The following is a 16427-nucleotide window of genomic DNA, read 5'->3' on the forward strand; positions in this document are numbered from 1 at the left end:
CTATATGGTGTTCTCCTATGCTATCTGTGGACAAAAAGTCTGCTTGCAGAAGAAGCTTCTCTTTTGACTGGAATACCATGACGGTGGAAAAAATCTGAATATGTCCAAATATGATACAGTATCATAAAGCATAGGAAATCAGCATCCTTGAAAACTGGGCACTATGCCCTATGAAAGGCTTTGATATTTGACTTGTTTTCTAATGCATAAATGATACCATATTTGTAAAGGAATAATGCTATAGATCATCATGTTTTTATTCTACAAAATCAAAGACAAACCTGATGCGTTCCCACCCCGCACCCTCCAGGCTTTGGGCATCTGATTCCCTTCTTGCTCTCCCAAAGCTCATGACAACAGGTAACTACTTACTGGCATCACATGGGTGCAAGTCGGGGAGTGGGCTCTCCTCGGGGATGGAGGGCTCCGTGATGGGGGACGGAAGCCCAGTCTTATGGGGGCAGTTTTGTGCACCGTTCGTGTCTTCCTTGCCCTTCTCTCTCTGCATGTGGGTGGAGAAGGTCAGTGGGATGCAAAATAGCATCGTCAAATAAGATGACATGAAACCAAAAATCTTCAATGGGGAGGGAGGGACACATGGAATTGGAAGAGGACAGGAAATCAGAAAAAACAACTACAGTGTGTAGAAGAAGCCACAGGAGCCAAAGATGGAGAATGTAAACACTGAGGAAAACACAGTAGGTAGCACTGAATCGACTCTGGGGCCCTACAACAGATGGGTCTGATCATATCAAGCCCCATTCAGAGGATGCCTGCTGTGTGCTGCTAAGTTGCCCTCCCTGCTGATCTCGTTGGGAACTGTCACGCTTGGAAGGAGTCAGAACACTTGAATGGTTTAATGCTCCTTTCAGTCTAGTCTACATAAACAAACTGTCACTTAAAAGAAGAGTATTGTCTATAAACAGTATCATCCTGCAGCAGTGGATATTTGTACCTGTTTCTGCAGTCTGTGTGGTCGCAACTCTTGCAATGCTTAGTCATTATTATCTTAAAATTCAGTTTCTTCAGCAAGAATAATCCTTACAATGGGTCAGGTTCCACCTACCACAATGATTACTACAACCACTGTCTTTCACATAGGTTTATAATCCCCTTTCTCTACATTTTACAATTAAGATAAATCATGAAAATGTCTCAGGAAACATAGTTTGTTGCTTGGGCATAAACCACATCATATTCAACAAATTTCTCTCACTCTTTGTTTTGTTTAGTTATTCAGAAGGTTCCTACTGTTCACTCTGGCTGATGAAGGCAGACACACACAGCTATAAGAAGATTGGTTAGAGTAGAATCTCAATCTTCCCAGATCAATGCTTTATTGCATTGTTTACTGTAGACACACTGCTGCAACTTGATACCAAAATTTTGAGTATCTCCAGCCTTCCTTTATGACTTTTCTGCTCAAAAATACTTTCAGCTAAACAGAGCGCTGAGGTGACATTGGAAACAAGAGCTCTTTGTCACAAGCTTTGTTAACTGAGATATGCCTGCAATACTAATAATTGAAATGTTTCAGTGTTTTAACTTCTCTCCTAAAAAAGTAATGGGGACACAATTTCCATTTATGAGATCTTCTTACTGCTTTTACTTTTACTTTCTAATTCTATTCTGGTTTGGTCTGCCACTGCCACTCGCTCCTCTTTCTTCTGGGATGTACACACAAGCCTCCCTGGGACCAGACTGATGCTTATGGCATCCTGGGCAGATCCAAAGGAACCATTTATGCTCACACTACTTTGCCTGACTTTCCTTCTCAAATAGCCTAGGTGAGCTCAACTGTGGCCTAGGGAATGCAGAGAGGACAGAGAAGAAGTGGAAAGAGGTGGAGGAAGTTCAAGGCCAGAAACTGTGTGAATGGCATTGAGAGAAGGATAAGGAAGCAGAGAGGTTCTCCCATCAGAAGAAGCCAGTGCACTCACTGGAAGGAGCCAATGAGAGCCAGAAAGGTTCACAAGATTATTAAAATGAGATGTGTCTGAGAGGAAAGGGCTGAAATGCACGTGAGTAGAGCCTCCCTCCCCGAGACAGGCACAAAGATGAGGCAAATACACACAAAGAAAAAGGATTACTTGTACCCTGAACCACTCTTTCAAAACCTAAGGAGCAGCTAGGACCCAACAGACTGATCAGGGATACCATCTAAGCCCAACAATAACCCAGTCTGAACAGTTTTTTATCAATAGCATCACCAGGTCAAGCTTCTCACATCAATATCACCAGCTGCTAACACATTAAGTTGCTGCTGAAGATACACTTCAGAGCAGTGGTTTCCAACCTTTGGTCCTCCAGGTATTTTGGACATCTACTCCCACAATTCCTAACAGCTGCTAAGCTGACTGTTATTTCTGAGAGTTGAAGTTCAAAACACCTGGAGGATCAAAGATTGAGAACCACTGTGTTAGAGTGACAAGCTGAAAAGCTGCTAACCTGATTCTAAGATTTAGGGACTTGTTGCTGCCAGGTCTAGCCTAGTCCAGTCCAAACTTAATGTAAAATTAACCGCTAAGCATATGGGTGAGAAGGGCAGGGTAGAAGTGATGTAATAAATAAATAAATAAACTAGCTCTGACAGTTGGCCTAGCAGAATGAGTGGGCTGGTTCAATACTATCTATCTTCATGTGAGGAACCTACCAAGTCCTTATGTTTAAACCCAATAGAATGGGCTGTTTGACACATTGCCTCAGTAACCCAGCTTTAATACATGGGCAAGATTTTAAACACAGCCTTGAAGGATAGGAGCTTTGTGACATTTGAAAGAGCCTTCAGCTGAACCATGCAGTAATCCTTTAAGAACCATAATAACAGACATTTGTGATTTGATGAAGCCAAGAAACAGAAAATCCCTTCTCTCCTCTGACTCAATTTGAAACATCTTAGCCTAGTTTGTCTTACTTGAGGTGTATACAGACGTACATAAAAGCAGGAGCAGACATGTTTCTTTTCCAATGGGGTGAACTCATTTTCCTGTTCCTTTGTACTGCAAGCCAGCAGGTCACTCACCTCTACATTAGTTGCTGCTTCCCCAGTCTAGTCATCAACATGTCTCTCACACACACACACACACACACACACACACACACACACACACACACATATATATATATATATATATATATATATATATATATATTGAAGCGCCAGAGTACATTTGTGTGATTAAAATGGGAGTTAAACTTACCGTGAAATTTTCTTTGTTTATTCAGCAGAACACCAGACTGAAAAATCTAACCCTTCTACATCTCTAGCAAGAAGGCAAACCAAATTTACATCCCTAGGCAAAGTGGGATAACTGTCCCAGATTTTGGAAAAGCAGATCACAAGCCGCAAGAGAGTAATCTACCAATAAGCAGACTCCCATGAGGAAAAAAAACAGGAAGAACAGAAAAATGCACAAAAGAAGAAGCTATGATGAATCAGAATATGAGTAAGAAAACACCAAACTGAAGGAAAAGCATCAAATATCAAGGATGTTTACACCTGTGAGGAGATCCAGGATGTAAATACTCGAGTATAAGCCTAGTTTTTCAGCCCTTTTTTAAGACTGAAAAAACCTCCCTCGGCTTATATTCGGATGAGGGTCCTGGTTGGCTTATATTTGGGTCAGCTTATACTCGAAAATATATGATACATTTATTATTTTTCTCTATTATTATTGGTATTATTATATTTATTATTTTTCTCTATTATTGTTGCTACTATTACATTTATTTTATTCTATTTTTATTATTAATACATTTATTATTTCACTCTGATCTTATTATTATTATTACATTTATTATTTTACTCTATTTATTATTACATGTACTATTTTCCTGGATTTATTATTATTATTATTACATGTATTATTTTACTCTATTATTATTAAAAGGATACATAAGCACATTTACATTGAAGAAGATGAGAATAATGATTTAATCAGAGTTGGACAGTCTTATCTTAAATTTGAGCTTTATGTAAATATTCAAAAACATTTAAACTAATGATGCCTCCATTAATGTAATTTTATTGGTTTCTATTTCTATTTCTGAAATTTACCACTCTCGGCTTATACTTGAGTTAATGTTTTCCCAGTTTTTAATGGTAAAATTAGGTGCCTCGGCTTATATTCAGGTCAGCTTATACTCGAGTATATACGGTAATAGGGAAAGAAATAACTGGGATGCAATTGTGGGGGTCTACTACAGACTTCCAAATCAGACTGGGAATTTGGATAATACCTTCCTCAGACTTTTCCCAAAACCATGACCAACTTGGGGACAATGGAGCAGATGATGCAGTAGGAGAAATGCAGCACATAATAGGTAAAGAGGCAGTACAGAAATAGCCGGCTAATCTACATTAATTCAAGTCCCCAGGGCAAGATGAACCACATTCAAGGGTATTAAAAGAACAAGCAGGAGTAATTTCAGAAATAATGGCAATCATCTTTTGAGAATTTCTAGAAATCAGGAGAAGTTCCAGCAGACTGGACAAATGTTGTCAAAAAGGGGGGAAAAGAGGCGGATTGGGAATTGGTTAACTGGCCAAACCCAAACCAATGGCTCCTCCTCATCATAGAGAAGTGACCAGTGGGGTGCCACAAGGGTCTGTCCTGGGCACAATGATATTCAACATATTTGGATGATGGACTAGAGGGCATGCTTATAAAATTTGAGATGGCACGAAATTAGTAATACTAAAATGGTCTTGAATCTTTGGAGTACCTGTTTCTGATAAAAGATAGAAGGCAACAAAAGCAATATTGGTTGCCTTTGATAGATTTATTATTTACTATCCTTGATTGCTCTGGGTATATCTTGTCTTGCCTCCTATTTCCATAAAGAAGCCACCTAGCGATAAGCTTGAGTTTGCACCTCTACGTTTGATGCTTGATCCACACATCCTGGTGCTCTGCTGTTGCAATGCTTCTGGATAACTGCTGTCATACACTGAACAGATTACCATAAACCCTGTGTATCTAATAAAGTTGTTGAGACATTTCCTGAATTATTTGCTACCCTTAGGATGCAATTCCCACCATCCAACTAAGAATATAAATTTGATTAGTTTTGCCTTCTAAGTAAGTTCATATGATGCCTTTAAGAGAGAGAAAAAAACACAATTTCAGTCTGTTTTAAGTATTTTATAATACAATTTATAATACAATTTTAAGTATTCTGGGATCAAGGCAGTAGGAAAAGGGATTGTGATGCCAAAATCACCAACTAAAGCATAATCAGGTTTGGCTTCAGGTCAGATAAAGAGTTTTCTCCAGACTCAGCCCAGGAAACCAACAGCAACTCTGACAACATGCCCTTGCTTTTAGGTACGTCTGTATGCACCCTGGGTGCCTCTTGGAAAACAAAGTTTTATTAGGAATGACAGAGCCTTCCTGAAGGGAAAAAACATTAGAGATACTTTTTAAAAAAAAATCCAGTCCACACTTCTGTCTTGGCTTATTTCAGCCATTATTCTGAGCAGCACCTGAGTTCCACATTATTTCCAAACATTTTTTTTTGAAGCCTACTGATCTCTCTTGCTTGAAAGGGTGAATCCAACATGAGAGCTTCAACAGCTGATTTTGCAGAAAACATGTAATCCCTCAGGCAAGTATTTTCTCAGATCTCTGTAGGGAACACTGATGAGCAAATGTTCATCAGTGGTTAGCTTGGCAAATATAATAATCATTTTAGCCAGCATCAGAGATGCTTGCAGGAAATGCACAGTGGAAACCGGGGATGTATAAGGAAAACTCTACTTTAAAAAAACTTCAAACTATTAACATATTACAGTCAGCCCTCCACATTCGCCAGGGTTAGGGGCCGAGGAGCTCTAAAAAGGTGGGAAAATGTGAATTAAAAATCCCGTCTTTTAACCTGAGATAGCATGTCTCTAGAAATCTCTAGATCAGGCCTGCACAACTTGGCAGTAGTAAGGGGTCAAAATTAAATAATTTCTTAGGGTTGAAGATAGGTTTTTAGTGCTTCACTCCAGGTTTGTAATAGGGTACTTTCCCTCAGAGCAAACAGCAAAGCAGATTAGCCTCAATTTCCCCACCTTCTCTCTGTGAGGTGGTGAGTTGAGTCTTTTTCTGAAGGAAAGAAGTGCCTCAGCTCTTGCCTCCACTGCTCTTCCTTTCTCTTTGTCTCTGGGTTGCCTCTGTCGTCTCCTTCATCTATGGAAGATAAAACCACCAACTCTGTACTATTCATTCCCCTCATTTGTGAGGAAGAAACTGAGCTTTGCTAGGAAGACCCCACAACAAATTAATAGTGAGGCTATGCTTCTCCCTCACAAGGAAGGGAAATGAATGGTACAGGCTTAGTGTTTCCCACCTGAGGAGAAGGAGACAACAGAAGCAACCCGGGGGCAAAGAAAAAGGAAGAGTGTCATTACCAAGTTTCTCCCTCCCAAGCGAATGATACGAAGTTGGCGTTTTGCTGCCAGACCATAAGGAAATAACAGAGATAAAGAGAAGGTAAGAGTGGCAAAGGCAAGATCTGAGGCCCATCTTCTTCATTCTTTCTTCTCCTTTTAAAATGGCCAATATAATGTTAAATTTTAATGTAACATGGAGGCCAAGATTCCAACCTCCTAGAATGAACATATTAATCAAATCCACAAATAATCAAATCTGAAAATGTTTAGACACTTGGGGAGACATGCCTTAGATCAGTACAGAAATACAATCTAGCCTAATCCTGCCTCTGTGTGCCTTTCCCTCTAACAGCAGGAGGCAGAACTTTACCTTTCTATTTCCTCCTCCAGGAATATGGGTGATGTTATCTAACGACCCAATTTTCGATTGCACTTTATCTTTGAAATCCAGTTTCTCAGATTTCACCTCCACCAGCCCACCGCCTAAGAAAGAAACATACACAAGATTAGCAAGTGGCACAACAATGAATATAAACATTGCAAGTGTGTGACTTGTTCAAGATTACCCAATGTGTTTTCATGGCTAAGTGGGGATCTAAACCCTGGTCTACCAAAGTCTTTGTCCAGTCTAAACAACCACTATGCTGCATCTCACAAACACGTGGCACACTTAGAATTTCACACACAAAACCAGAGCTCTTTAAAGGCAGAGGTGACTAGTACATGCCCAAGTAAGACTGCGGGATCAAGAGAATCATCCATGATTGTCTTCCTACACAAGAGAGCATTTGGAGCTCTTCATATTGAAGGTACAGGAAGAGCCTCATATTTTGAGGGAATACGTTGGCTACTTTGGTTATGTAAAACCATGGATACAACTAATCACCACTACATTACTTCATTTCTTGCCCCAAAATGGAATAGATATATGTTGGAGGATCTATAAGTTTATTTTTATACCTTGCCTCCATCTCCCCGCAGGGACTTGGGGCGGCTAACATGGGGCCAAGCCCAATTTCCAAAATAAACAAAATAAAATACATTCACAATAAAACAGACATCATTGACATTCAACATTACACATATTAAGCCAACATTTTAACACCAATATAATGGTAAGTAAAATCACCAAATAAGAACAGTACAGCAGGTTAAAATAAAAGGCTGGGCAGTGGTGCAAAGAACGCATGATTAAAATTCTAATGAGGTAAATAAAAAGTGCTGTAGTAAAGAGGAGAAATTCGAGGTGGGATAAACGAGGATAATAATTACCAAGTAAAGAAAAAACAATACATCAGGCCCGATAATATCAATGCTGAGGAAATTATTCTTATGATCAGTTGTTGAAAGCACACTGGAAGAGCCAGGACCTAGAGATTTGTCCTCCATGGCAACTCTATCGTAACCTCTGGGGGGAGGACACCATAGGATTGCCAGGAGAAGCTAACAAATTCCTATAGAGATCATTTTGCTCACATAAATGGGTAAGTGAAACAGCAGATATATTATCTGTGGGTATAGTGGTCTTACTGCATGTGTGTGAATTACGAAGGGTTTATTGATATTATTAATCAATCCAGTACATGGTCAATGCCCTAGAAAAACATACAACTAAGTCATGATGGTTCGGCATCCGGGCTTTTCTAGGGCAATGCTGTGAAATAGGAGATGACATTAATGTCCTAGATCAACCAAGTCAGCATTTTGCAAACATATAGCTTTTGTTCAGATAGCCCTTAACAGAGGACAACTCTTTTCCAGAAATGATATTGCTTTAATTGCTTCCTTCTTCACTCCCATTCCTTCCATTTTTTCCCTCCTTCCTTCCCTTTCACAATCTCTGCATTTAGCAAAACCAAAAATACTACCTAAACTGACTTCTCCCTCAGATGCATGATATGAAATACAAATAACCAGTATCATTTTTAAAATAAACAACTGAGGTTATGGTCACCTGGTTTATGATGAATATTATCCAAGGAACCACATTTGGATGTTATGTGGCTGAGATCCACAGGCTTGTAAACAATTTGTATCTGTAAGAACAAAATGAAAAGTATAACACAATATTCGGGGTTGGTGTTTATTTTAATTATGCCTAAGAGATGCAGAAAACACGAGAGAAGTGACACACTGGAACCCAGCTGGAGAAAGAAATGTAGCTGGAAAAGCTGTCAGAAAGGTTAATCAATCAAGCACAAGCAGAAGGAAAAGATTTCCACCAGAAACCGCGAGGCCAAAGCAAAGTCCCACCGATAAATGAGCATGCAGTTTCTTTCTTCAATGGACTAACATTTCAAGATTCAAAGTAACAATAATTAAAGTCAATTCCTTATTAAATATATAGTGCAGGACTTCTAAATATGCATATTTTAATAAAAAAAATATATACTTTCCCATTTCATTCTAGACCAATTTTATTCTATATAATTTCAGTATTTTTGACTTTCAATTTAAATACTTTAAGAATCTAATCATAACTTCAAAAGGAATCAACTAAGCTAGAATTTATTTCCTAGCTGGTAGAACTGTTAGATGAAAAAATTCTTGCAAGATCACCACATGTGCCTACAAGTGACATTGTTCTTATTGCATTTCCATAGCATGCACAAGCTCTTGATCACATCTCCAGAGGAAGAAGGTGGGAAAGCAGTGATCATTGAAGGTGCTTAAGTGAGTGTGGAATAGATAGGAAGGAGAAGGAGAGAAATAATCAATAAAATACACTACAGAGAAAATGTTTAAAAAAACAGAAGCAGAACTAAATACCTTTTCTGATGTAAAACATAAGGTTTATGTCCACAAACTGAAAGAACAGAAATAGTCAATGTGCATTGAAAGGGTTGCTTTTTTAATTACTAATTTTTTTAAAAAAAAAAACCTGTTGTGTCAGAACAAAGGTATCTGAAACAACAGAGGGATTGTAACCATACTGTCATAAAGACTAATTAATCCAGAAACAAGACATGTTCTTAATGCACGCAATCACAGCAAGAATACAACTTCTCACGAAATGCCAGCAAAATGATATTTTTGGACAATTGACATTATCAAAATCATTTTGAATACTATCATGAAAATTTGGATGGGTAATACTTCTTCCTTGCTATGAATGATAAATTAAGAATAATTACCGTACTATCAGAGCATAAATGAGACACATTGAACCATTTCACTTAATTAATACAATACATTAGCAGGTGCATACCTAAGAGGGTGAGGATACAATGTTTGTTTTTAAACACAGCATTCCTAAAACTTTGAAGTTTTGAAGTGTTGCAGGCTTACAACACAGATAAAAGCACAGATATAAGCACAAATTAGATTCGTGATTACAGAACACAACAAGCATTGATGACGTTGTGGAAAGAAGTATGATTGGAGCAAAGACAAACAGGATATTCTTCTTTGAACAAGCACCCCCTGAAATCCATCCCTGTTATGAGGTTCACTCCACAAAATCAACTGAGCAGCAGGATGGATTTCAACCTATGAAAACATTGGCAATGGTTACAGAGGGCACATGCCAAGATCCTCCATTACCAATACATCTTGTATCCAACAGATGCATCCCTCAATCTCATTCCAATCAGATGTTTTTGAATTTTAGGCTATTAGACCCTTCTCCACTACTCTTATACCCCAGCACCAAGATTTTTACAGCTTTTTCTACTTGTAAAAAGGTTACTATGAACTTTCACACGCCATCTCTGTATCTGCAGGGAACACATTCTAAGATACCCCCCATGGATACCTGAAACCTTGGATAATAGAGAACCTTATAATTTGACTATACTTGGGCCATACGCAAAACATAGATCTAGAGAAGCACACCAGGAAGGAATAATTTTTTGAGCATGGCTAAGCGAAACCATGACTATTGAATCCATGGATTAAGAGGGTCACACTAGATAATAATTTTTGGATTCTCAGCCAATAAATGTCACATTCTGTTATACTAGTGCTTCATAAGATATCTGCTTTGAGGGACTAGCACTTCTCTCAATGTCCCAGGTCCTAGTACCTTATTATTATTATTATTATTATTATTATTATTATTATTATTATTATTATTATTATTGGTATTATTATTTCCTGCTTTTTCTCTCTAAAACGAGACTCAAAGTGGCCCATTGGGTCTAATCATTTCACCTCCAAGATCTCCAGGTGCTTGGAACAGATGGCTTGGGGACAAGCACTGGTCCATGAACAATTACTAACAAAATCGTTTTAGCCTTTCCAGACACTGAGAAAGGGTCCAGGAATGTGTCAACTGAAGAAATTAGAATTCACAACTGATAGGGGCATGGTAATATATTATAATCATAAAACTTTGACTTGGAAGGAATCCTGAGAGGTCATTTAGTTCAATCTCCTGTCAGTGAAGGCACCAACAGCTAAAGTGTTTTTGTTGTTTTTGTTGTTGTTATAGCAACAGCAGTAGTAGTAGCAGCAATAGTAATAGTAATAATAATAATAATAATAATAATGGCACCCCTAAGAGGTGGCTGTTTAAGATTTGGTTAAAGAATTTCCATGAATAGAGTAGCCCAATTTCTGAAACAGTCTGTTTCCATTCTCAAATAAGTCTTACAATCAAGTATTTCCCAAGATTTAACTGGAATTTCCTCTCTTATAATTTGGATCCATTGGTTCAGATCTAACCTTCTTGGCAATAAAAACATGTTTACCCCTTCTTTCACACAAAAACTCTCCAGATATTTCAAGACAGCTTTCATAACATCTTTCAGTTTTCTCTAAATTAAACATATTAAATTCTATCAACTGTTCTTCACAGTAGTTTCTAGACTCTTTACCATCTTGATTACCCTTCTCTAAATATAATTCTAGTTTGTCAATATCCTTCTTAAAATTTGGTGTCTAGTCATGTAGATAGCTAACTATTATAAAATACTGATGCATAAACTTGGGAGTTCCTACCCAAAGTAATGAGCAAAAATCCACTGAAAAATACCCTTTAGAAATGTGGATATGCTAACTGGGAGTGAAAAAGACAACAGGGCACTTTTGTGGAATCAATCTGTCAAGAATCTTTTATTCTCAAAGACTGTGCACAGGCTGACAGTGATCCCGATGATGACAAGGCCAGTGAGTACAAAATCCCACAACTAGTAAAGGTGGATGCAGATATAATGTCAAGCAATCTATCATTGGAGACACTTGCGACCATGAAAAATGAAATGGAAAAATTTCAATCATGGCAGCAATCTCCCCTCTGCACAGACATATCTCAGCGCTGTCAGCTAAAATAGACAGCATTTCACACTTTACTAATATGCTCTTTCAACAAAGTACCAAAAATGCATTTATACATGAGTGTATAAAGTAACTGTTGCTTACAGGATAAGCTCATGAAGCTTGAAAATCATATCCACAGATGTAATTTATACTGGTGAGGGGAGGGGGTCCCTGAAACTAGCAAAAGAAAATGACATTACTTTTCCAGCAAGGAATATTGTGTTGTCGAAGGAATATTGTATCTGCTGTATTAGAGCTCCAACCATGGTTAGAGCCATTATTAATGGTAGACAAACACCTCTATTGTCTTGCTTTCACTCGATGTTGTCAAGACTTTCAATCTGGTAGAATGGCCTTTTTTGATGCCAGCATTCACAAATCAAACAACAGGATAAATAAAAAAATAAATAAATTTATTTGATAAATACACAGTTCGTGCATTAGTGGATACAAATAATTTGGCCTTTGTCTTAGAAAAGGAGACAAATCAAGGTTGCCCTTTTATCTTCCACACTGTTTGCATTAGCTCTTGAACCATGTCAAGAAAATAACAGAAGTAAGAGCCCAAAGAAACAAACATTTTGAAATTCATATCTGACATGTTCCATTCCTGCATTATAATCTATTATATATATAAAATTTGTAGAAAAAAAATCTATAGAACTTTCACTCTTTTATAAAGAGTGGCAGTAATGTTAGTAATTTAATTTTCTTTTACAAACTCTAGCCATTCAAATAACCTCTGCTATACATCAAGAGAGAACAGATGTGCTAGAAATTCTTATACTAAATTGAACTAAAACATGGATTCTTCGTAACCTATACAAATAACATAATAGAAAGCATTGGTGCAAAGCCAGCTATAGGTTTTTTCAAGTGTAGGCGAACAGAATTTTGGTGCCCCCTCCCCAAACCAATCACTGAAAAATAAAAGCGTTGGATAAGTGAAAATGTTGGATAATAAGGAGGGATTAAGGAAAAGCCTATTAAACATCAAATTACATTAAGATTTTACAAATTAAGCACTAAAACATCATGTTTTACAAGAAATCAACAGAAAAAGCAGTCTCAACTCCGCCCCCGTATGTTTTGCGCCCCAAGCGACCGCTTAATTCGGCTCATTGTTGGACCGGCTCTGCATTGGTGATAGCAATCTAAAAAGAAGGATGCTTTTCCAGCTTAAACATATAAAAATATATATGAAATGACTTTTTGACTTGTATATATCAACCTGCCTTCACAGTATTTATTGGGTACCTAATCCATTCCAATGTGCAACCCTCTAAGGCAATTGTTCTCACTCTGGGGGTCCCCAGATGTGTTTGGCTTTCAACTCCCAGAAATCCTAAAAGCTGGTAAACTGGCTGGGATTTCTAGGAGTTGTAGGCCAAAAACATCTGGGGACCCACAGGTTGAGAACCACTCTTTCTCATAAGTTACAAAATTTCTAACTCACAGAATGCATTACATGCAGTATAATGCAAATATACCTTAGCTAAGAAAGTTGATGCAAATTTGCTACCAGAGACAGGCATAACACGGAAAGAAGGCATAACATTCTGTGATTCCTCAGTCACAAAAAAGAAGTGTAGTTCACTATATGTCAACAAACTTTTTATTGAAAATTAAACAATATACAGATATGAAACAACTAGCGCATAAATAAGGAAAGCATGAGTAAGTAAACAAAATAATTTTCTACCTTTTAGAAACTACTCAATGATTCTTTGCAAAGTGTATCCAAAGATATTTTCTTTCAGCAGCTTTTCTATTTCTTTATTATTTCTATGTTAGTGTCCAAAAATATAGATCTAGTTTTTCACATATTAAATGTGTGTGCTCTCCCTTTCTCTCTGAGTGTTGCTGTTTAAATACACTAAGTAAGAGACTTTGAAGGGAGATGCTGATTGCTTTGTCTGTAGGAAGCTACAGCAGGATTGATTACAGTGAAATCCCATTCATTTCCAGCTCAAATTTTATTGTACTGTATACTGAGGAAATATCGCTGCAAGTGAACACAAGATGTCTGTGATTCTCAAGCCCTCCCTGGATGTCCTAACAATTTCAATAGTACTAAAAAAAAACCTTCCAGATAAACCTTACACAAAATAAATATGTTTTTATGAGTTTATGCTAGATACTAAGCACACTGCTATATTACATGCCCTTCAGTAGTTTCCCTGGAAGATTAGCATCTGAAACTTGGGAGATATCTGGATTTTGTACAGCCAATTTCTAGCACTCTTGATTATATAAACATGCACAATAAGACCTTGGTATCTGCTGTGGTTTGATTCCACAACCCACCATAAATATCAAAAGATCTGCGTGCTCCAATATCATTATATAAAATGACATAATAACAGAAAGTTATCAGCACATTTTGGACATCCTAAAAATTAGCAGAAGTACAAATATGTGTTAAAGTATCAAAATGGGACATTCCTTCCAAAGGAATCAGTACAGGGGGATTAAGAATATTCAGCAGTCATCAGGAGTTATTAAATGTTGCATCTCAGTTGGAAAAAGACAACAGAGGAAAACAAGAGGGGTGGAGAGAGGGGAAGTGTTAACTGGCTTGCTTGAGCCCCTAACAGTTTACAGTGTCCTTGAGAAAGGCATGGAATTCTGAGTACAGTAGAGTCTCACTTATCCAACACTCGCTTATCCAACGTTCTGGATTATCCAACGCATTTTTGTAGTCCATGTTTTCAATACATCGTGATATTTTGGTGCTAAATTAGTAAATACAGTAATTACTACATAGCATTACTGAGTATTGAACTACTTTTTCTGTCAAATTTGTTGTATAACATGATGTTTTGGTGCTTAATTTGTAAAATCATAACCTAATTTGATGTTTAATAGGCTTTTCCTTAATCCCTCCTTATTATCCAACATATTCGCTTATCCAACATTCTGCCGGCCCGTTTATGTTGGATAAGTGAGACTCTACTGTATTAGCAAATCAGTATGTATTGCAATGTTTTGAGACAGATTCTACCTGTATCTATTCTGATTCCCTAACATCTTGATTCTATTAGATATCTAACACTAAGCACCAGCTCTGCGTCCATAGCGCTTGCTAAAAGTAACCATAAATCCCTTGAAAAATCAAACTATGAAGCAGAAGTGATGTCAGCTAAATTCAGTAGAGTTACTTGGCTTTATTTTCATATCGAGGGTGGAGGGCAGAGCAAATGTGCTTCATTAAGATAATATAGTTTTTCTATCTTTTTCGGTATATAGTCAGCCCTTCACATTTGCTAGCATTAGGGGTGTAGAACCCCCACGAAAGTGGAAACTCGTGAATACCTGAGTGAGCACCTTTCGAGAAATCTCTAGGTTCTCCAATATGGCTTTATGGCTAATTTCTACTGGAAGTTGAATTGGAAGTGAGCACCATTAAGAAAGCACCCACTTAAAACAATTCCATTTCCAAACTAAGACTCCGAGCACATCCCCATAGACAGACACTGCTGGAGGTTTAATCAAGCCATTTCGACTGATAACAGGTTAATTCACTACACATCACCAATGGCTGAGCAGACAGCATTGGTGCTTTGGGGTTAATGCAAGTGTCATGCCACTGGATAAGTTAGATTGTTATAGTGCATTGAATGGTGTGACAGTACTCACACTGCCTCCTCCTGGGGTATGTTTGATATTATCCTTTGATCCACATCTGGATTGGATATGGCTAAAATCCAGCTTCTTATCAATCACCTGAACCTTTAATAGCCAGAAAAAGAACACCAGTGACAACTGCTGACATCCACAGATAAAATACAAAAGATGTAACTTCTCAAAATAGGAACCATCATCTTAAGGATCATCCGCACTGTAGAATCAATGCAGTGGAAAGTGGAAACCTGTGAATACATGAGTGAGCACCTTTCTAGAAATCTCCAGATTCTCCAGTGGCTTTATGGTTAACTTCTGCTGGAAGTTGAGTTGGAAGTGAGCACTATTAAGAAAGCACCCACTTAAAACAATTTCATTTCCAAACTGAGCCTCCAAGCACACCCCCAAAGAAGTAGTCTCATGCATTTGTATGGATTTGCGACCCATTTCTATTTGTCTCATTTGTATGGCCCTGTTTATGTGCACCGCTTCCGGAAACGGGCCTATACAAATAAGCTTTTCTGCCCAAGATCCAAAAAATATCCAAAGATTTTTCGGGTCTTGGGCAGCAAAGCGCCAGCGCCAGCCAGGGCAAGTGTTGAGCACACGGCTGTAGGCCATGCCTGCTGGACCTACGAGCATGGAGCGTTCGGCGGGCAGGGCCTACAGCCAAGTACTTGACACTCAACTGTAGGCCCTGCGAGCCGGGCCTACAGCTAAGCACTAAAAATCAGCCGACCAAAGGGCTACCATTCCCCCCTTTTTCCATTTCGCTGCTCCTTTTGTTCCGGAGGGGTTTGTGCTATTCTGTGCCATCCAAATGGACGGAATGGTAGAAAACCACGAAAGAAACAGATGAAACAGGATTCAGGCCCAACTCTAATAGTCAAACACCGGTGGAGGTTTAACCAAGCCATTTTGGCCTGATAACAGGCTAATTCACTACACGTCACCAATGGCTAAGCAGACAGCATTGGTGCTTTGGGGTTAATGCAGATGTCATGCTACTGATAATAAGTTAGATTATTATAGTGCATTGAATGGTGTGACAGTACTCACACTGCCTCCTCCTGGAGTGTGTTTGATATTATCCTTTGATCCACATCTGGATTGGATATGGCTAAAATCCAGCTTCTTATCAATCACCTGAACCTTTAATAGCCAG

The 16427-nt window shown here is 38.2% G+C and overlaps 1 protein-coding gene across 34 annotated transcripts in view; it reads right to left on the minus strand.

Annotated features, from left to right (window-relative positions):
- The window catches only part of mapt (microtubule associated protein tau), a 104654-nt gene that overhangs the window by 5350 nt on the left and 82877 nt on the right, over positions 1-16427 (minus strand). For 22 of the 34 annotated variants that reach the window (XM_062983905.1, XM_062983901.1, XM_062983892.1 and 19 more), the window contains 4 exons: positions 16322-16414; positions 15278-15370; positions 8334-8415; positions 6750-6862 (listed from right to left, as the gene is read on the minus strand). In XM_062983905.1, the coding sequence (XP_062839975.1) occupies positions 6750-6862; positions 8334-8415; positions 15278-15370; positions 16322-16414 (381 nt within the window). The other 12 variants (XM_062983907.1, XM_062983906.1, XM_062983902.1 and 9 more) reach the window with 6 other exon arrangements.

The sequence above is a fragment of the Anolis carolinensis genome, chromosome 6 (assembly GCF_035594765.1).
Source record: "Anolis carolinensis isolate JA03-04 chromosome 6, rAnoCar3.1.pri, whole genome shotgun sequence".
Taxonomy (NCBI): Eukaryota; Metazoa; Chordata; class Lepidosauria; order Squamata; family Dactyloidae; genus Anolis; species Anolis carolinensis.